The 19,944-nt window shown below is 47.2% G+C and overlaps 5 protein-coding genes and 1 non-coding gene across 6 annotated transcripts; 3 read left to right on the top strand and 3 right to left on the bottom strand.

The window, feature by feature from the left end:
* Positions 1-9: 9 nt before the first annotated feature.
* FPRO_07795 (uncharacterized protein) lies at positions 10-1,692 on the bottom strand (the record flags this gene model as incomplete). The annotated part of the gene is made up of 1 exon (XM_031234109.1): positions 10-1,692. The coding sequence occupies one exon, from the start codon at positions 1,690-1,692 to the stop codon at positions 10-12; it is 1,683 nt and encodes a 560-aa protein (XP_031083879.1).
* Positions 1,693-5,204: 3,512 nt separating this feature from the next.
* Positions 5,205-6,120, top strand: FPRO_07796 (putative NADH-ubiquinone oxidoreductase 19.3 kDa subunit, mitochondrial precursor; the record flags this gene model as incomplete). Its single annotated transcript, XM_031234108.1, has 3 exons — positions 5,205-5,247; positions 5,352-5,526; positions 5,616-6,120. 3 exons carry the CDS (start codon positions 5,205-5,207, stop codon positions 6,118-6,120), a joined length of 723 nt encoding a protein of 240 aa, XP_031083878.1.
* Positions 6,121-10,308: 4,188 nt separating this feature from the next.
* tRNA lies at positions 10,309-10,398 on the bottom strand. Its single transcript is given in 2 exon segments — positions 10,309-10,343; positions 10,362-10,398. It is a non-coding gene; the product is annotated as a tRNA-Glu (tRNA).
* Positions 10,399-13,971: 3,573 nt separating this feature from the next.
* FPRO_07798 (uncharacterized protein) lies at positions 13,972-14,347 on the top strand (the record flags this gene model as incomplete). Its single annotated transcript, XM_031234107.1, has 2 exons — positions 13,972-14,157; positions 14,216-14,347. 2 exons carry the CDS (start codon positions 13,972-13,974, stop codon positions 14,345-14,347), a joined length of 318 nt encoding a protein of 105 aa, XP_031083877.1.
* A 1,932-nt stretch (positions 14,348-16,279) lies between these two features.
* Positions 16,280-18,079, bottom strand: FPRO_07799 (uncharacterized protein; the record flags this gene model as incomplete). Its single annotated transcript, XM_031234106.1, has 2 exons — positions 16,280-17,207; positions 17,253-18,079. The coding sequence occupies 2 exons, from the start codon at positions 18,077-18,079 to the stop codon at positions 16,280-16,282; spliced, it is 1,755 nt and encodes a 584-aa protein (XP_031083876.1).
* A 1,208-nt stretch (positions 18,080-19,287) lies between these two features.
* Positions 19,288-19,782, top strand: FPRO_07800 (uncharacterized protein; the record flags this gene model as incomplete). The annotated part of the gene is made up of 1 exon (XM_031234104.1): positions 19,288-19,782. The coding sequence occupies one exon, from the start codon at positions 19,288-19,290 to the stop codon at positions 19,780-19,782; it is 495 nt and encodes a 164-aa protein (XP_031083875.1).
* Positions 19,783-19,944: the final 162 nt, after the last annotated feature.

The raw sequence follows: 19,944 nt of genomic DNA, 5'->3' as shown, positions 1-19,944 counted from the left end.
CAACTCAGTTTACCGTATTGAATCCTTTCTGGGCTCTATCAAGTCTCTTATGAATCCAAGCTTCTCGCGGTCTTCATCGCAGACTCGAGCCCACTCAAGCAAGAGACGCCAAGTGTACAGGCGCATATCTTCACGACGCAAGACTTGGCTGGCCCAGTCTCTTCCTCTCTCAGCAATAAATCGCGCGGCGGTATCTCCGCCGGCTTCTTCATCTGTAAAGAATTCGAGGATGGGGTAAAGGTCCTGGAAAGTGTTATCGAAGGGTACAAAGTGAACCCATGGAGTAAGGCGGTCGTCATGCCATTCAGCATAGATAGTAGCCTTGAGAGGCATGCTCGAGGAACGTAAGAAGCCACGAAAACGGGCGCTGAATGAATTGCCGTCGGTATCAGGCAAAAATTTGTAGCGGTACTGCTCCTTCATGGTCATATGCTTCAATTCGCGATAATAAGGAGCGACGGGATCACAGCCAACTTTTTCACACAGAAGACGCTTAAACCCGCAATCAGAGATCTGCATCAACCATTGACCAATAGTGTTGGAGGCGCGATGGGTGCTGTTGTAATGATCAGGAGTTGGCAGTTGAAATGTCTTGGGCTTGACGCCTTGACGCTCAACACTGTCAACATATGAGCCATTCAGCATCTGGATAAGACGGTGACGATGGAAACGATGCCAAACATCAGCTCTCGGCTCACCACCAGAAGCATCACCTCTCCAAACAACGCCGGTTTTCTTGGCGTGCCATGCTGGACCCATCTTCTCCCCCCCAGAGTAGAATTCGTCGGCAGTAAGGTACATGGCGCCAGGGATAAGGATCTCGTTGTTCATGGGAAGCTTGGATCCGCCAAACAATGGAATCAATTCGGTAGAAGTAGACAAACTGAGAGGCGCAACAAAGCTCCCGTGCATTTGGCGCAGATGTGGTTGCAAACAAGGGTCCTGAGCAGCAGTCCAGTTTTTGACATAACCTTTATAAGCGTACTCGGGGTTCCAATTTGAGGGATATTCAACAGGAGCCTTAAAGTCTGAGACTTGTTGAACATTGCGTGACGGAGTGTTGGGGTCACACGTCACACGCGCGAGTTCCCAATAGTTAGCTGAGCTATTGTACCAGTAGGGGTCGTAAGGCTGAGGTTTTTCGTCGTCGAGCTTGGACAAAGTCTTAAATTTTGTGAAGACCTCTTTCATAGGAGCAATGCGCCGATTGTCGCGTTCTTGATCGACAAGTTTGGATAATTCGTCGAAAGGAACAAGAAGCCGAGGTTCATCCATGTAGTTGATTGGCATGTCGACGTCGGGCAAATCCTTTGCAAACTCTTTGACGAGATTGGTCCATAGTTCAAGCCATGGCACACGATCGGTTGCATCGCCAACACCGGTAGCCTCGCCATTGCGAACTTTCACGACCCAATGCCAGGCGGATGCACGCCTGGCTAAGGTGTGAGCGTCAAGCGCCCAATATGGAGCAAGATCCTTGTATATACGATCGAAATAATCCTCAACCACAATGCTATTGGAAGCGAGCGCAGCCTCCATCCACTTATCGAAGCCTGGTGGAGGGTGCCGTCCTCGGCGGGCGCGATAACGCTCAGCAGCATCATAAAGATCATGGCTTCGTTTTAAAAGGAGGCTCTCATGGCGAGCGCGGGCATCTGCCATGAGCTTCTTAATTGGATGTTTTGGGCCCATAGTGACTGGGCCCTTGGGTTCTGTCACATCCCAGCCCTGGCTGCTGGTCCATAATATATAATTGGTGATAGCGAAACATATGAGAAATAGGGTGCTGAGGTAGCGGAAGACTAATCGAGAGGGCCAGTTCGATAGCCATTGTTTGAACCGAGGCCACATCATGGCCACGGATACGATTATGATGTGAGATAATGCAGGAGCCGGAGGAGTCGGAGAGTCTATGCGCGCCACGGAGGAGCGGGAAAACGAAGCATCGACGAACGAATGCAAGCTCAGAGAGCGTGGCCAGAGTGCATTTTTAAGCAGGATATTATTCGGACTTGCGACGGAGAAAGATATGATCGAGGTTGCTCTTGGTAAGGATTCGAGGGATCGCGGTGGCTTTTGTCGCAGGAAGAGATGTAGGAGCAGGAGTAGACTGGACAGAAGAGACCAAGAGGAAAGGAAAGGTAGAGAAGGGTAAGATCAGACAAGTGACGTGAGAATTGGTGAGTTGAGGTTGTGGTGTTGAGAAAGGTCAGGTGGAACGGGAACGATTTCCAGGACAAGTACCTGCCCTGTCGAGGTGGAAACTGGAAATCGCCGGGAAGTCGCAAGTCAAATCCAAGAATTGGTCCTGAGTGGAGGGGGGCGTTGGAGCGTGGAGAAGTTACTTGGAGATTTGCGGAGCCACCTGTGCAGTTTGCTAACTTGAGCAAGGTGCTATAAAGCCAGGGTGGTAGTATTGGAGCTTTGTCGTTGTACTGTCAATTGAAGAGACCGGGGCTCGAGGGACATAGAGAGACTCAGGAGCGTCGCCAGGCTTTCTCTCTAGTTCTTGTCGTTCTAGGGCGAGTGGCCAAAGTTGTATCTTATCAGGATATTCAAACTCTAGCCAGATCATCTGCATGTTAGTCACCATATGAAGTCCGCTTCTAGAGATGATGCATCATGCTACATTTCCTGAGCCAGGTGGGTTAGAACTTCGCTTCAGGGGAGTACCATGTACCGAACAGTTTATGTATACAGTTTAGGAGTGAGTATAGAGGGTCTTGAGGTCGTGGTCAAGAAGCATAATTAAGTTGTTTCATGTGATTCAGCAACACCCAAAGTCTAACCTAAACCTTGGACCTGTTAACTATCTCTGGATATTCCCATTTTTCAAGTCTTGGTCTCTCACAACACTTTCCACGTAGTACTACCCATCCTCAAGAGACGCCCACCTTCCGTAGGAAATGATGAATTGACAGTCTGCAGCCAGAAAGGGGGAACCAGAGTCTCAGAACGGAAACTACTATCTTGCCCGCGTCTAGCTATTAGCGGGGTGGCTTGGGGTCCATGTTAGTGATCGCAGGCTGGGTTTCTATCCACTGACTTTAGTCTGGAATGCTATTTATGGCTTTAGCAGCTATCAATTGAATCCACGCTCTTGTGAGTCTTTTACTTATGTGTTGTCAATCTCTTAGAATCGATCTTGTCATTGTGATGATAAGATATTAACTTACATCAGCATCTTCACTACTGACTACCTGGGATACACCTTTATGCATATAAACTTAGTCGCGTCTAGTTTTTGCTTTGGCGCGTGGTGGCTGACTTTTGTCCATTTGCATACGCAAAGTGACATAATAGCGGATGACGAGGAACGTGTAAACGTAACCATAAAATGTCCTTCTTTTTGCACTACACTGCGTGCGGTGTCTGTACTCCCGTCTGTACGGAGTACAGTATGTGTTCAGGGTTTAATGTTAAGCATTCTGGCATTCAATACGCCAAGTAAACTACCCTTGGTAATGCTTGTCACTTAGCCGACATTCAGTTCAAGGGTGCACTATCAACCAACTGTCACATAATAAATCACTTACGGGTCTAGCTACGGTCATTACGGTCAGCCATGATATGTACAGACGCAAAATCGCTTCATGTATCCTCGTGTGTTAAATCCTTGAGCGGCGGGTCGATGCTGGCAGCAACCGAGACCGCAAACATGGATCATGAAATAAATCGAACAAACGAACCCACATGATTCCTGAAACCGAAAGACTCAATTGGTTCTTCCTTTAATTGTAAAGATCTGAAATGAAATCACTGCGACCCTACGGATACAATACATGCTTTGTGCATAACCGACCTGTGATTGAAGATGCAGCTATCCCCGGCTCCGAAATGACGACCCCTGTCACTGATCCAGGCCAACTCATTTGTTTAGTATAATCGCTGGAGCCAACCACGAACTGGTTTTCACAAACTTTGTACCAGTAGTCAACGGACGACCCCTTTCTCGCGTGGTAAGGGAGAGAAACTCTGGGGAAGATCTTCCGAGTAGGTTTATTAGTTTATTTTTATCGTATATTTAGATTACGAGCGAAACGATTATTATTTACTCCCCGTTTAACTGATGGTCGATCAAAAATCGTAGCTAACAGATGCTTGACCCAAGACAAGAAGTTAAAGGCTCAGTTACAGTTATACAAACCAAGAAGCAACACCCACAGAAATAAACAATATTAGCTTGGAAACCAATAATATTGCCTTATAGTCGTATAGTGTTCAACCCGTTGATCAGACCCGGAGTGCACATTTCATACTTCCCTACCGAATCTCATTTAAATTTCTTGAATATCCCAACATCCCAGCTTGATATTCACATCAAAATTCTCCGTACACTAGGGCAGCCAGACATCATCGGCAACTCCAGCAGCTTAGTTATTATCAACCATGGTTGGCAACTTTTAGCTATTAAGATGTTTCTGAAATATCTATTTTGACACCGTCATGCAAACACTGATTATGACAATAGCTGTATCAAAGACCTCTAAATTCATACTGAGGCCAACATATAGGCGAGAACAATGGAACTATCCGTACAGTTTCTCAAACCCACCCTGACATGTTGATACGTCTGAGTAGTCGTCGAGCCAAGATCTAGTGTTAAGCCAGCAACATCCCCCATCTCCTTGCCAACGCAATCAAGACACAAACCAACGACCACCGAGTTCTCGCCACTGGCTTTAGGAGCGGGAACACCGAATTTCATTTCAGTTCATGTCGATTGGAGAGAACTCGCTTGCTATCCGTCAAGTGGCCTAGAGGCAATGTGAACGTCATGGATTTGGGAGCATGAAACTTTATGAACCCAATGACAGAGCGTGAGGCAAAACGATTCCCATTGAAAATCTCAACGAAAAAAAGCTCTGAACTCTTCGAACTTTCTTCTCTCCCACCGCAGGAATAACTTCCAAAAGTCAATTAGTTTCGACATCTGTCTTTCTTAAACTCAGGTCCCCGAGGTTATCGCCAGAAGAGGTGCCCCACCACGTCGGCTAATTCACGGCTTTCAGCAGCCCATCTCAGCCAATCAGAATTGTCTTATTCCAGGCCGGCAAGCAAAGAGGCGAATCATTCAACATCAACCAAGAAAGCTTCGCTCCGCCAACGCCGTCAACCACGCCCGCGCCAATCTCCCCTCCTCAGGCCCTCTGATATCGTGCGATCGAGGTTCGCTCCTCTGCCGAATCGTTATCTCGCCCGAAATGCTCTCTTCCACGCGGTCCGCGGCTTCAATGGCCCTTCGAGGTGCGTGCCTTGAACTCTTCCGGCCAGGCGAGCTTTATAGCTCGAACAACGAATTCGATCATCGCGACGCCAATACATGTTACTGACTTCACTTGTCACAATAGTCAAGCCTAAAACTGCCATTGTTCCTTTCCGAACTACCGCTGCCGCCTTCACGACCAACTCTCGCCGCGATGCGAGCGCCCTCCAGACTCATTCCGCAACTGGTGTAGGAAAGGTTCGCCGAGAGGTTCCGCTGCCCAGCGAGGTTGCTCCTAAGGGTGCCTTGCAGTATGCACTGTATGTTAATCCTGCAACTTTACTTGTGTCGAGAAAATCGCTTTCGTTACCCAAATACTGGACCAGCACTAACCTGTTCCATTCAACAGGACCACACTTGATGCCGTCACCAACTGGGCTCGTCAGTCCTCCCTTTGGCCCATGACCTTCGGTCTGGCCTGCTGTGCCGTCGAAATGATGCACCTCTCCACCCCCCGATACGATCAGGATCGCCTCGGTATTATTTTCCGTGCTTCGCCACGACAATCCGACGTCATGATTGTTGCTGGAACTCTCACAAACAAGATGGCCCCTGCTCTCCGACAGGTTTACGACCAGATGCCTGATCCCCGCTGGGTTATTTCCATGGGTTCATGTGCTAATGGTGGTGGATACTACCACTACAGCTACTCTGTCGTCCGAGATATGTCCCCCAACTCCCCCCCTCCTTCATACAGTCCGGCTAACTCCCTAGAAAGCTGCGATCGTGTAGTCCCTGTTGACGTCTATGTTCCAGGCTGTCCTCCTACGAGTGAAGCATTGATGTACGGAATCTTCCAACTCCAACGGAAAATGAGGAACACTCGCATTACCCGACATTGGTACAGAAAGTAAGGATTCAGAGCAGAGGAGTTGATCAGAGATTCAGATTCAGCCGAATTGCGTCAAGGCAGTACTCTCAGTGGATCTATTCAAGGGAAATGCAGTGGAATGGTTGTCGTTGAGGAAGATGGCGCCCATGGAAGCATGTACAATTTAAGCAGCTCCATCTCCTATGTTAAAGTTTGTAGTATTTACTTTCCTTGCTGGAGGACAAGGAATCAAAGGCATTCTTCCCAGTTCATTAAAAACTTCAATGCACTTTGTGGTTATGGATGGTCTATACCTGACGCAAACATGTCATTCAAAGGAGTAGCGCGACCTTTTAAATACACCAAGCCGAATGCTTATTGTTCAAGGGAATGGGCTGCCATCCACGACCACTGCGCTGATTAAGACCGTGCTCTTTTGGTAAGTGTCGGCTTTGACTATCAAGTGAGTTTGATAGAAGGGGAATTTGAGTCCCCCTTAATGTGAGCAGTCCTATCAGAAGAATCCTATGTCGACAAGTATCCTGGTTCCATAAGCTTTGAAGTGTAAGGATGAAATTCTAGATCGGTCCCGGGTTCAGAGCATGGCAATATCAGCAGTGAGAATTTCTCCGTCTTGAATGGCATTTGGCTGACAGGAGCAAGATTGGTCTTAATTAGTTTCCAACAAGGAAATGCAACTGGTTAACTGGTCTTACTCTTCTTATGCCATCATCTCTTCGTTCCCCCTAGTCTTCGTCCATTTGGTGATCTAATAAAAGGCGGTCTTTCTGGCGTAACTCTTGTTGTAGTCCGAGACTCGATGAGTCTCAACCGCGCCTTGGTTCGTACAGACGATCCTTACAAGCCTTGTAGATACCATCGATTGTCAGGTCGCGTTCTTGAGCGACGATAGTACTTACTGGAAGAAGGGGCAAGGAAGAAGATACGTTGAGTTGTCCCAGCCACCCTCGAAGATAGGCTCTATATAACTCTGACTCCATCTCTTCCGTAAGAATTGGGTTGATTTCGTAAAGGTGTAGATAGCAATGTGGCTATCATGTCTTTCGAATTTGCTGAAATATCTATGAGATATTTCTTATCTGGAGAAGGATTCTCAGAAGTGCTGTCTTCAACCATGTCTCGGACCATGTTGATGAGATGGGAGGTTGACATAGATCCTGTTATGAGGTAATATTTCTCAGTTTCAAGATTGGACTTGGCTAACTCGGTCCCTAAATCTGAAAGAGGGCTTGCTTGCTTCTCAGTTCTGAGATTTCTTTTAGAATTGGTCATGCAAGGAGTAAGTACACGATCTCAACAGGGGGAGACCTTGGATGTTGAGGTCTATAGTGGAAGAGGCTTGGACAGGGCGGTGATCAGGGGAGTGGAGGTTGATACAAGAAATGGTCGAGCAGGGAGAATGACAGTCTACATGATTGATATCGGGTGTGTGGGTGTATAATAAGTGATCGTGGTGATGTGAAGCAGAGAAACCTTTTTATCACAGGAAGAAATGTCCGGGGCTGAACCTAGGCTTATGATAATCTTTATGATAATCCTTATGATGACTTTAGGATCTAGATAAAAGTTTAGTGAAGTTAATCCTAAGTTTAGGCTGTTAGCAATATAGCAATGGAAATAGGTGCCGAGCATTTTGCTGCGCGAGATGATCAGAACCAGAATATTGGCGATGAGCTATCTTTGAATGCTTCGCCAGACTAGCATCCCTCTCAGTACTCTGGTATTGAATTGATAGTGAATTTCCGATGGTCGGACTCCTTGACCAGAGTGATCCTCTCGACAATGGACCCCCTCAAGCAGTTGTTCAACTTGGTAGAATGCTATTACCCTTTCGTCTCTACCTGCATAATGGATGAAGAAATAACTAAAAGGTACAGACCCAGCCTCCTTTTCAAGAAGCAAAACCGCTCAGCTAGCATTAACCCATTCGGCGACTTGCGTGATACCCACACTTGCATCGAACACAACAAGATGTGCAAAGGTTTTTCTCCCTGAACTGACCTGGCTGGATACAATTCTCACAAGTGATGGCCCTTGTGGTGAAATCGACCTTGCCGGAGATTTCTATGAGTGACTGATGTTCTTCCAACTGCTCGATAAGCATCGAGAAGGGAGGTACTGTATTTGTTGTGTTTGGTCCACAATGATATTACGTAGTCTGGTCGGTTTTAATGCGGCAGTGAGATAGAACTCTTGGATCAAAAGTCTCAGTCGATCCAAGTGTTGAAGATGGTGGCATCAGCTTAGAAGATATGAAAGTTCTTCGCTAGGCAAGTGACTTGCTAGACAATGAGGCCAACAGATTTTGAGTTAGCTAGATATGATAGATCTAATACAGTAGTCTGGCTAGCTATATGCTTCAATCTCGCAATATACTTTGTGCTGGTATCGAAGTTTATGGTATTTAAATGCGCTATTCAGTCATATGCCTACTGAGATTCTTCGTCCCTTAGTTGTTCAAAACCGGCTCTCATCTATTCTAGTACCGCAGAGAGCCAGGATACAAGCAATTTGGCATTGCTACTGATAGGTACCTCTATCTGTGAGGCTCTTACTGTGCTTCAAACAAGCCGCATTCAGTTCCTGCGGAGAAGTCTCCCTGCTATTTTAAGGATGACATTAGATGATAGTATCCTAATATCATCATAAATTATCCTAAAATTTGAAAGTAGGTACCCTAAAACCATCCTAATATCCTCTTTAATTCCCCACCAGACAATACAACACTCATACCCTACCGACGGGAGCAGTCAAGATATACACCCCACAGACGAAAGCCATCATGAACTTTTGGCAGGCCCTTTCTACCGAGTAAGGAGATAGCTTTTGGCTATATAGACCCAAGGAGTGATTTGATTAAAACTGAAATCTCAAGATGCCGAAAAAGCTTTATAAAGCCTACTTTCGTCGCTCATCCCTGAAATCCTCTCCCTTGAGCATCTTTAAATCTTGGATCTCTGCGAAACCCTTCGCTCTCTGGAGCATGGCTGTGATAGTTGACTATAGGGAGCGTAATACCTGGTATGAGGAATTGGGTGATATCTCTTGGCGGCTCTTGTGTTGCAGATATTAGCCGGGCTACCCATTTCTGGGCAAAGGGATCTGATACAACTGGATCCTGTGGTTCATCGGAAATTTCATCGTCAGAAACCCCCTCAGCCAGGTCTATGTCCTCGTAGGGGTTGGCTCTGTCAATATCTCCTCGATTACGGGCTGCACCATCGTCTTGTCGGTCCTCTCTAATGGGAGGTGAACTCCGATGGTGCCTTACTGGAACAACGAAGTTCAAGATAGACAGTTGCAGTAGTCCATCTGATGAATTACGCTTGTAAGTAATCTTGGTGGGAAAGCGTAAAGACAGCTAGATGGTGGCTTAATCATGGAGAAAGCCAAGTCCATCGTGGCAGACAACATTTTCACTGGTATACACGCAAGACACATCTGGTTTCTTCTCAAGATGTACATCAGGTCGCTTAAATGGGAAGTGATCCATCGTTATGTTGTTTCTCTTCAAGATAGGTACAAAACAGGGCCGTTATTGAAGGTGTCTGCACGGAAGATGGATTCGCTCAAGTAAGTTATCCTCTGCTAAGCAAATAAAACCTTTGGTTTTGGATGCGTTCGTTGCTTACTGTTACTGATTGAAATCACGTCGAGTGTCCGCATATTTCTGGCTAATAGGTCCTGGAGCCAACGTAGATATCAACCGAGCATGGCTCGCGGGGATCCGATAGAACACAAATGGAAGAATTGTGCTTATGGAGTTCCTTTGCGTAGCGGCAAACCTGGGCCATCAGGGGCCGACTTCAAAGCCTCCTCTCCTGGCCACCCATATGAGGAGAGCATAATAGAAAGATCACAAGTTGCATTTATTTTTCGGCACTTATTATCAATTTCTCCTATTGTTCTCCACCGCTTGGAGATCACTTTCAACCTCATTCTTTACCCTCTTTAAACCATCCAGTCATTAACTTCACATCTCACTCATCCTTTCGCAGGCTTCCTTCAAAGCTCCATAATCAGCTTGCAGACTCTAAAGACTGGCTCTTATAGCCTTTAAGATATAATAACTATAATAAGACAAGCTATAAATAAACACTCAAGGTCTAGCCACATGGCACCTGTGTGTGTGCATCCAGATAAATAGACAACCAAGAAAGAAAGATTAATTCACTACAGCTATCTGGATGGAAGGAATAGCAAAAAGGGACTCCGGTACAGGGAATCGAACCCTGGGCTCCGCGGAACTGATCTCTCAGGTTATGAGAGCGCGAAATGTTAGCCACTACACCATACCGGATCGATATGAGGCTTTGTTAAGAAAGGGCCACATTACGGGTCCTCAAGTCGAACTGATTGCATAGTTTGCTAACCTGCGAGAGGTCTATGATCAGTTCTACTCAATGCTCAATACTGTTTTGGGGATGGGGCCATGAAAACTGCAACTTCTGACTCTGGCTTGATTGTCGACTGGGCTTAGATACTCAAGTCCAATGGCGATTGTCACTTATTCAAGTGTGCTACAGCAGATTAGATTTGAATGCTTGCCTGATCTTACCTAGCTCAAGAACACTGGGAACTCTTTCATTTCCCCTGCCCTTCACTGTTGACACTAGATAGCTGGACCTGAGAGACTTCGTCACAGGACAATATTTTGAAACCATGCCAGTTCAGGGGTACGTGACATGAACTTGTCACGACCAGTCAAGTCCGATGATCCTGCAGCGCATGGGGAACAGTTGCTACACCTAGACAGAACCCCTTCATGACGCTATCAAAAGCATGAGAGAACCCATCAAACTTGAGGACATTGAATGGACCTTTATAGTCCTCGACGACCGACCCATGAACACAGCCGACTGGTAGAATAGGAGCACTGCTTCAGGGACATCCTTGGGGGGCCTGGGACTGCCTTAAAGGAACCACTGAAGCAATATTGAATGAGATTCAAGGTGTGCTTTGGAGTTTCTTTGTTTTTTGGGTCTGAATGGATCAATCTTTTGATAGTTAGGACATACCACTATCCCTCCCACCCAACATATCACCCCAACTGGCCATTAGCCAGAGACAACACACACACACACACACACACACACACACACACACACACACAAGAAGTTCAGAACACTTGACAGAGGTCAGCTTTCTTTAGCGAATGTACTGAGTCGACAAGGACGGAAACCCTGCAAGAGACGCCACGATGGCCCCTTTGGTATGTCCCACGAAGATGTATAACTCTACCTACATATTATACAGCGATGATCCTACAACAGGCTTAACCCCTGACTAAGCTATTTTATGTCCTGTTAAGTCGATGTCAAAATAGAGTTGATTCTGCCCCGTGACCGAGAAGTTTGGGTTCTTACTTTTTGACATGAACAAACTAGCACCGCAACCCGATCGCGACCCCTTTGCTGATAAACTTGGTGGCACTGGTCCTACTCAACCAGCTACGTCGACCCTAATTGCTACAGAAAGAGCTCGCTTGGTTTGTGTTGACGTTGATATGTTACACATCCTCACTGTCAACGATGTCCGTTTTCACAAAAAACTGGGACTAACAACTAATGCCACACACTATGGCTAGTTAAGGTAGTGCTTTTCGTGACGTGCTCAAGAGCATTGAAAGCATCTTTCCCACCAGACTGTAGTTCTTCCATAACTACTGCCCAAAAAGCCTCGGCCCCCTCGCTCTTCGTCTAGATTAAGCGTTCACCCCACGAGCAACTGTCACATTATCAGACTGGAGCCGCCTTTGACTGACATATTATCCGGATGGAACACTTTGTATTGAGCTCCAAGGACCCTTTGAACCTGGGTCCTGGCAGTGTGCGTCTGGATCCGTGCGGGAGCGATTTGAAGCTACAGCAGAGACAATGTGAAAGCCAACGCCTGCCGTGCAATCAAGAACTGGTCGCAGAAGGACCACATAAGAGCAAAGATGAAGACCAGTTTTATTGGGACTGTGTCATTAGTAGATTACTCAGGGAATTCTCGGTAAAAAACGTGGGCGGCATCCTTTTTACCTACGCCTACCACCATGTGTCTACTTTTGTCAACCTGGAATGACATGAGTTCTGCGCCTTTATGCTGCCGAAGGTTCTCTCAAACAGAGCTCATGTTACTGCCTAGATATGTCACTGAAGTGTTTTTTGTCGAAGAATAGACAGCCTTATTTCCGAGAAGTAAGCCATTATCAAGATATTGCAAAATATCTTCCCGAGTTTCAAGAGCCATTGGAAATTGGCCAGCAAAGTGATTCAGGGGTAAGCCAAGACCTACTACACTCCACAAAGACTACCTTAGCTGGAAAACAACAGAATTGAGATTATGCACATGAGATACCGCCAAAGTCTACACGTATTATGTCAAGTTCTTGGAGTTCTTACCCTTGCGGTGCTGTGGCACTGTCAACGACTGCCAACAACTGTTCATTGAATCACTCACGGCCAACAACCTCAGCCTTAGGGCAAACGAACCCCCTTTTCGTGTGCGCACAGAGTTGAGAAACTGTGCCTCTCTTGCTATAAGACCTCTTCCTTCCACCTTCCCTCCTCCTCTCCCCTTCTCCTCAGCATCAGCATCACCACAACCTGGTAAGTACAGTGTTCCCATACGCGAGCCCCGGACTTACTGAGGACAACATGACTCTGACGCTTCGAAATAACAGTGACAGTTACTACTCTGCCCCGTGATGTTGGGGGTCGCTCAAGAAGAGGAGAATGAGTTCCATGGCCAACCCCTAAGCCAGCCAGAGTCGCCTCTGGTAATTGCCACTCACTTCTGAGTAAAAGACAGGGCCTAAGAAACTGGTCCCCTCTGGCGCGCAATCAAGCGCACCGCATCTCGTGCTGGCATCGAATGCGGAGCTTTTTTTATTTTCCTCTCAATATCTCTCCCTTTCCAACATCCTCTCAACCCTCCTCCCTTGCCATAGCGATTTCTCCTCCTTGAGCACCCCCAAACAGTCAGAATCTGCTCCGACGGTTCATTACTCGAAGCAACTGACTCGAATGTGTATCACAAACCAGAGCTCATGCTACTCTACTGCGGAATATTCTCTGTCACTGACACCTCTCCTTTCCCATCTCGTTTCTTCACCTTGAGCACCCCCCAAGCCAGCCAGAGTCACCTCTGGTAATCGCCACTCATTTCTGAGTAAAAGACAGGGCCTAAGAAACTGGTCCCCTCCGGCACGCAACCAAGCGTACCGCATTTCGTGCTGGCATCAATTGCGGAGTTTTCTTTTTCCAATGTCTCTTCTACCGAGACACACCCTGCTCAAGCAAGAAACTTGTAAGTACACCAAGCCAATGATGAATACATTCAAAATGCTAATATCTCAGGATTTGATCTGATCAGATTAAAGCAGATGTCGATTCTTCAGACACCTATCCTGCGACAAAAAACACTCCGTTCCCTTCACATTAGCATTATCTTTCCATCTCTATACCCAACATCAAGTCCAACATCAAAAAGACCTCTTCCCCAGTTCCGGTTTTCACACCGCGGTTATCGCACAAAGCATTCCTTCTTTTACATGGAAATTCTATTTCCGTTTTGTTTCCAAGATCAGCAGCAAAGTATTCCTTTCACAAATTCCCTTCACAAAACCCAGTTCGGACCTACGTATCTACGGCAGCCTGAGGATAAACTGCATAGCATGAAATCTGCTGGTTGGTTGGCTCAAAAAGCAACACGAGCCAGAGACTCGTCCTTATTGTCTCTGGTATACCTCATGCAATAATAAACTTTGCACCAGGTTTGAGGCGCGCGTCGGACGAAACGCGCTTAACTGTACCTCGTCCATCACCACGTTGCCCCCTAATCTTTTTGGGTTGGTGTTTGGGTTTCTTTTTTCTTTTCGCCTTCTATGACCATTATCGACTGCGAACAGCTACCGTATGGATCATCGAATACCACCACTGTTTTCATAACTTTCTATGCCTTCCCGTCCCTCCTCCTCCGCCTCTCCGCCCCTTCACAAACTCATCTCTGTCATCGTTTGTATGGAATTCAAGCTCTTTACATCCCGAGACTCGCCATAGCTTCCACCAAGGTGTGTTTTGTCACAAGATAAATCGCAATCTGGGTGAGATTGATACAGAGGCGGGTAGCTCAGCAACCGGTATGGCTGGCGCTACATCACCATGGTGGGCACAGTCAACAGCAACGAAGTCTGGAGACACGATGCCTTTCTTCTTCAAGATATCGATGTCCAGATCATCTGGCTTCCTTCATCGTGGTAGTTGGACTAGGAGACTCATGGGAACCAACCTCCTGTTGGGCCATCCTGGTCAATTCTCCATGAGACAAGAGACTGAACTGTTTTGAGTGCAATGCCCTCGCACGAGTTTATACAACCAGGTTGCCTTCTGTCGAACAGAGCTATATGCTTTGGCATCCTAGCATTTTCGCTTTCGGTGGACTGGATACAGCTTAGAGTTCCTGGTCACAACATTACCCACAAACCTCGCCAAGTTCAACCAAGGAGATTAGACCATCGTCGGAATGATCGAACAGCATTGTTCTACCGAAAACTCAAATACATCCCTCTCCCAGGCTTGCATCCAATACCAAGTTGGTCATACAGAGTGATGTGCTCAGCTTCGGGATATAGTCTGCGGTTGCACGTTCTTTCACGGTATCGGGACTCGACCTTCGTTTCCTTCGTCAGCAAGACACACACCCACAGTCTTGTTCAGCCAAGTCGCATTCTTTCTTTCAATCGCTGATTGTCTCATTACATTCCAAGCCAACACTCTCAAGGGCTCGGAGTACGTGACTCAGCTGGCTATGACGGAACGGATGTTATATCTGAATTGCCAGGATCTGAATACGGGTTGCTGGACGCCCAAGTCAACCAACACAATCTCTGTTACGCATCGGCTGGCGATGGAAACCTTTATCCAGCAGAATTCTTGATGACACGTACTGTGTCTCCTTGGCTGCACCTTCAATCTTCACCAACCAATTGCCCGTTGTTTGTAAGTCATCGCCGTGGCAGTCTTGTCTTGCTTTCGTATATCTAATGTGCTTCCCCTCAGTGATTTCAACTCTAGCCTGTTGGTTTGTTTCATCTCCAGTTCAGCTTCACTCGCGTGCTTGTTGCATCGACAACCACGAGTTGTTGCTGCGGACCGATTCTGGCTCGACACATTCGCCTCTTCCGGGTTGTCGACGGCAACTGATATCAATCGGACGTTCCTTGCTGCGACATCCAGATCCCGTACATGATGCGCAACGCTGGGAGATCATGACAGGAAATTGAACTCGCGTCTGGACAATTGATACTCCATGAAGCACACTCCGACGCCAAGTGGTACATCAAGTTCAACATCAAACACATCCAGACCCAGGTAAACGCGTAGACTGCTTCTACTATCAACCATAGCTCATGATGGAGTTGAGAAAGCATGTGTCGTTGGTGCCGATAAGCACACCGAAGTTGGAGACAACCAGGCGTTGACAGATATAGAAAACATGCGAGTCTATCGATCGGATCGGGGTTGAAGGGAAGGGGTTACTATTTAGCACAGATGATCATCCAACTACAGATACACGAAGACTACACAGGTGTTCCGAATTACAGACTATACTTGAATCAAAATCTTGCCCTAAAATTGTCATTCCTTGTTCATGTTGCAGTGCCTCTATTCCTAATCATTTTTTGAACCGCCCATTCCTTGGGCCAAATACGAAGATAAAAAGCCATTCACCAGTAGATATTTGAACCTTGATACAAATGAAATGTAATTAATGACAGACAAAAGCTAACTCCTGTGCACTTTCACAATCTCCTGTGTCACCTCTAGAATCTAATGTATTACGTTTATTCATAGGATCCGGAGTGGCTCTTCTTGCTCCGCTGTACACGGAATCTTCAAATGTCGATGATGTACGATTGGCTGTAGGAGACCAAAGGGCTCGCATCGTGACGAAGGCCACCATCCCCATCACGAAAATACGACTCAAAGTGGGTGATGTTGACTCTCTAGTCTTATTGACATTTCTAGGCACAAGATCTTTATGAAGTACACCTCTGATACGCCCCTATCCATGGAGATAATGGTTGAACTCCCCAACCGTCTGTGTTGAACGCACCTAAATACCAGTATGCAACGCCGATATGCACCAAATTTCCCTTCATCTTAGTCTATGGTCTTGTCGTAAAGAAGTGTCTAGGCATCACTGGCCTTTTCTTTCTCCTTTTCATCTCCAAATTCGTCTCCAAACTCCTCAACAATCCAGAGACAAAACTTCTCCCACTCGATCTGCCACTCTTGCATTCTCTTGGCCTTGACATTCGTCCCAAGACTAGCCTGTTTGATGTCGTTGATCCAGTCAGTCTGGCTCTGATCCTCAAAAGCGGCCCATCTAACGCTGTTCTCCGCGAGACTGCCAAGGCCTGCAAGACCAAGGTTCTTCCACCCCTGGAGAGCCTGCCAAAAGTCGTGTGACATGCCGGCTGTGTCTTGCCCGAGCATAGCGGGATCATCGTTACACAGGCTGCAAGGAACACCACGGGCCAAAAGGGCGGGCAGGGGATGGGCTGTTACGGAGCCACAGAGGCGGAGGACCTCGTTCGAGATGGGGCACGATTCGATGAGAATCCGTTTCTCCTTGACCATGTCGATCAACAGGGGGTGCTTGAAGAGACTGAAGCCATGGCCGATGCGTCGGGTGCCAAGCAAGATCGCATCAAACAAATTGGCATCAGTATCAGTGCCATCCCCAAGTGTCTCCCCTGCATGGAAGAAGAAGGGGAGGTTGACGCCTTCCATGGCACACTGCTTGCGGAACCAGAAAAGCTCGGGGAGTAGATCAGAAAGGGGTCGACCCAAATCCTCGGGTCCAACCAAATCATAACCAGCAATGAGGTCAGGGAAAGCGATCTTGGTAGCGATGCAGCAGTCCATGTTCTCTACGATCAGACGGGTCGGCCAGCTTCTCAGGCAGGTCCAAATAGTGGTGAGACCCCAGAAACCCTTTCCCTCCGGCGATTTCTTGAAGTTATCGATTTCCTCGCGCAGAACCTCAAACATGTGAATGTAGTCTTTCTCAGGCTCCTCTTGCTTATCACGGCAGTAGTTAAGTGGCCAAGTGAATCTATGATTGTTAGAACAAGATCGGAATTGTTGACTTATGGCTTACCGAAGCTCAGCCCAGTTGACACCATCATCTTTGAGGTTCCTCATGAGTTCGCGGAGGAAGATACGGAACATGGGCTCATAGTGAATGATGGTGGCGCACACGAGGAAACACTTCCCAAACTTGACCCAAATAGCATCGACTCCATGGTGTTGCTCATGGCTGTCTGTGACGGAAAGAGTGCATCGACCCTTCAGCCACTTGAGAAAGCCGGATCGTCCACCATGGGGGAACTCATCTGCCGCCTTTGGAAGTGGCACAAAAGCATCAGGCTTGTAGCTCTCTTCCCAAATAGATCCATCAGTGTCCGCCTTGGTTCTGTATCGGAAGCTAGGAACTGCATCCTCTCGAGATTCTTCAGTGTTGAGAGGTCGGTCGCTACACATGTGCATTCCTGGCATTTTCAGAAGCTCGTCAAAGAGAAAGTCAAAGTTGACCATGGCATCCATGTGAGAATGAAGCAGGGCTCCCTTTGGCATGCGTCGAACAATCTTCCAAAGGTTGGTCTTCTCCATGCGATCTTTTGCCAGCATGAACATCATTCCGGGAAAGATGCACTCGTTTCCTGCTTGGGCTAGCTCTTCCTCAACTTGAGGGGTCCAGATGGAGTCATTCTCCTGGTCGCGGATGCGGTCGACAATGTCACTCGCACGCTTGGCAATAGGTGAAAGAGAGGCTCTGAATGAAGCATCTGTGCGAGACTTTTGTTCTTGACTCATGAGGTTTGCTCGGCCTGTGAGATATTGCTGAAGGAAGGGGTCCGAGAGTGAGGGGATGTCTTGAGAGACTTCCTCCCACTCTTCATTGGACATGGTATGTTCGTCCGCCATGATTCCTTGATTGATTGGAGGAAGCAGTTGCTCTCAAGTGTTCGGTGGAGGTTTATGAATAAGTTAGAGCTGGAAGTCGCCCGCGAGCGGTGAAACGGTAGGATACTGTAGGTGGATTAGGCAGGTCGGGGAAGCGTGCTAAGCAGAAGATCGCTGAAGTCAGATGAGCTGCTTATGATAACGAAGGATCAAAACAAGAACACGTCAGATGTGGTGAGACATGATTTGATGAAGAATATGGCACATCAACGTAGAAAAACACACTATTAGAGGTAAAGTGAAGCGTTGAATGTAGAGTAGAGGATGTGACGTAGAGGCACAGACGGTTACGCTTTGAGTTGAGCGTAACAAACGGTGCATCACTCCAAGGCCTTCGCCGATGACCGACATCTTGTTTCACGTGACTGTACAGGCGTTCCACCCGCAGCGTGATTAACCGTTTTACGGCCTCTGATTGGCTGAGCTAGTCTCACAGCTCCCAGTAGGTAGACGCACCTTTATCACCTCCAGGATCCATGCATCGTCACACTTGACTCCCTGCAACCAATCTTCTCCTCAAGATGTTCTCCCTGGCAGTCTGTGGCTGGACGCATGAAATGAAGCTATCCCCGCTTTCTATACTGCGGTGAAGAAGGATATCCCTGGCCTGTCACCCACCTTGTGCCTTGCATCTCGGAGCATGAACGGCATAGCACCAACAATCACGTCGAATGTCACTCTGGTAATTAGTTCGCGGCTGTTCCTGACAAGCCATTCGCTCCTGAGAATGGCCCTAGTTTTGTTCGTCCTATAGCGCGAAACCCCGAGACTCCCAATGGAAATCGTCACGTCCATCACTTGGAATCACCTGCACGGGACATCACAGCTCTAGAGACCGACTTTTCACGATAAATGTGACTTTCTGCTGACCATCATGAGCCAAGTGGCTTCCTTTCTGACTCAATCCTTCGACCAACGTGCATTCTCACATTCGGTTGGATGCCTTTGAATGGATTTATTTCTGCTGATCCTTAATGAAGCCGAGCCCGACGGGTGATGGATAATGAGGTCTCCAGAATTATAAAAGGTGAGGGAATTCTTGTGATGTCTACGATGTTTGAGTTCTCTATTACTATCTTTAACAATTGAGCTGGACTCAATAATATTACAAGTTCGTCCTATACTTAATTTACACTGCTCACATCATCCATCATACCCTTCACTTCAAGATGAAGTCGTCCACTCTGGTCACTCTCTTGTGCTCCATGGCCACAGCTGCAGTTATCCCTCGTGATACTGTCTTCGATGGCCATTGCTGCTTCACGTTACAAGATGTGGCAACTAGTGCTACAGTCCAACAAAACAGCGACGGCAACCTGCTGCTTAATGCCGGCAAAACCAACGGCTTCTACTGTATCGATCTGTCCAATTCTCAAGACATCCTTCGAGACAACGCCTTCAACGCTTGCTTTCTCAGCCCAAGCGGTGCTCTCAAATGCGTCGATCCAACGCCTGGTTTCCAATCATGGACGTTACAAAAGAGTGGCAGCAATACGCTTCTTCAGCACGATGGAGGAAGCACGTTCAACTCCTGCTCAAAGACTTCTACGAGTGCAAAGGGTACTGTTCTGTATGGAGAGAAACACACAGATGCTACGACGTGTAAGAAGGTTACACTGAAGGCGAAGAATTTTAAGGGCACATGCAAGAGTTTGCAGGGTTGATGGGGATAGGCGCACAACAATTTGATACCCATTCTTTACACTTGGTTCAACATTCTTGATCCCTCTTGAGCTTTCATTTTATATATAACAAGAATAGTGTTGGCCCTAGATTCGCAAAGATGAGTGACATGATACGGCCATAAATTAATGCCAATGGTGCTG

This window comes from Fusarium proliferatum, assembly GCF_900067095.1.
Source record: "Fusarium proliferatum ET1 genome assembly, contig: FPRO_scaffold007, whole genome shotgun sequence".
NCBI classification, from domain to species: domain Eukaryota; kingdom Fungi; phylum Ascomycota; class Sordariomycetes; order Hypocreales; family Nectriaceae; genus Fusarium; species Fusarium proliferatum.
Note: the sequence above shows the minus strand (reverse complement) of the source record. Positions and strands in the feature narration are given on the sequence as shown.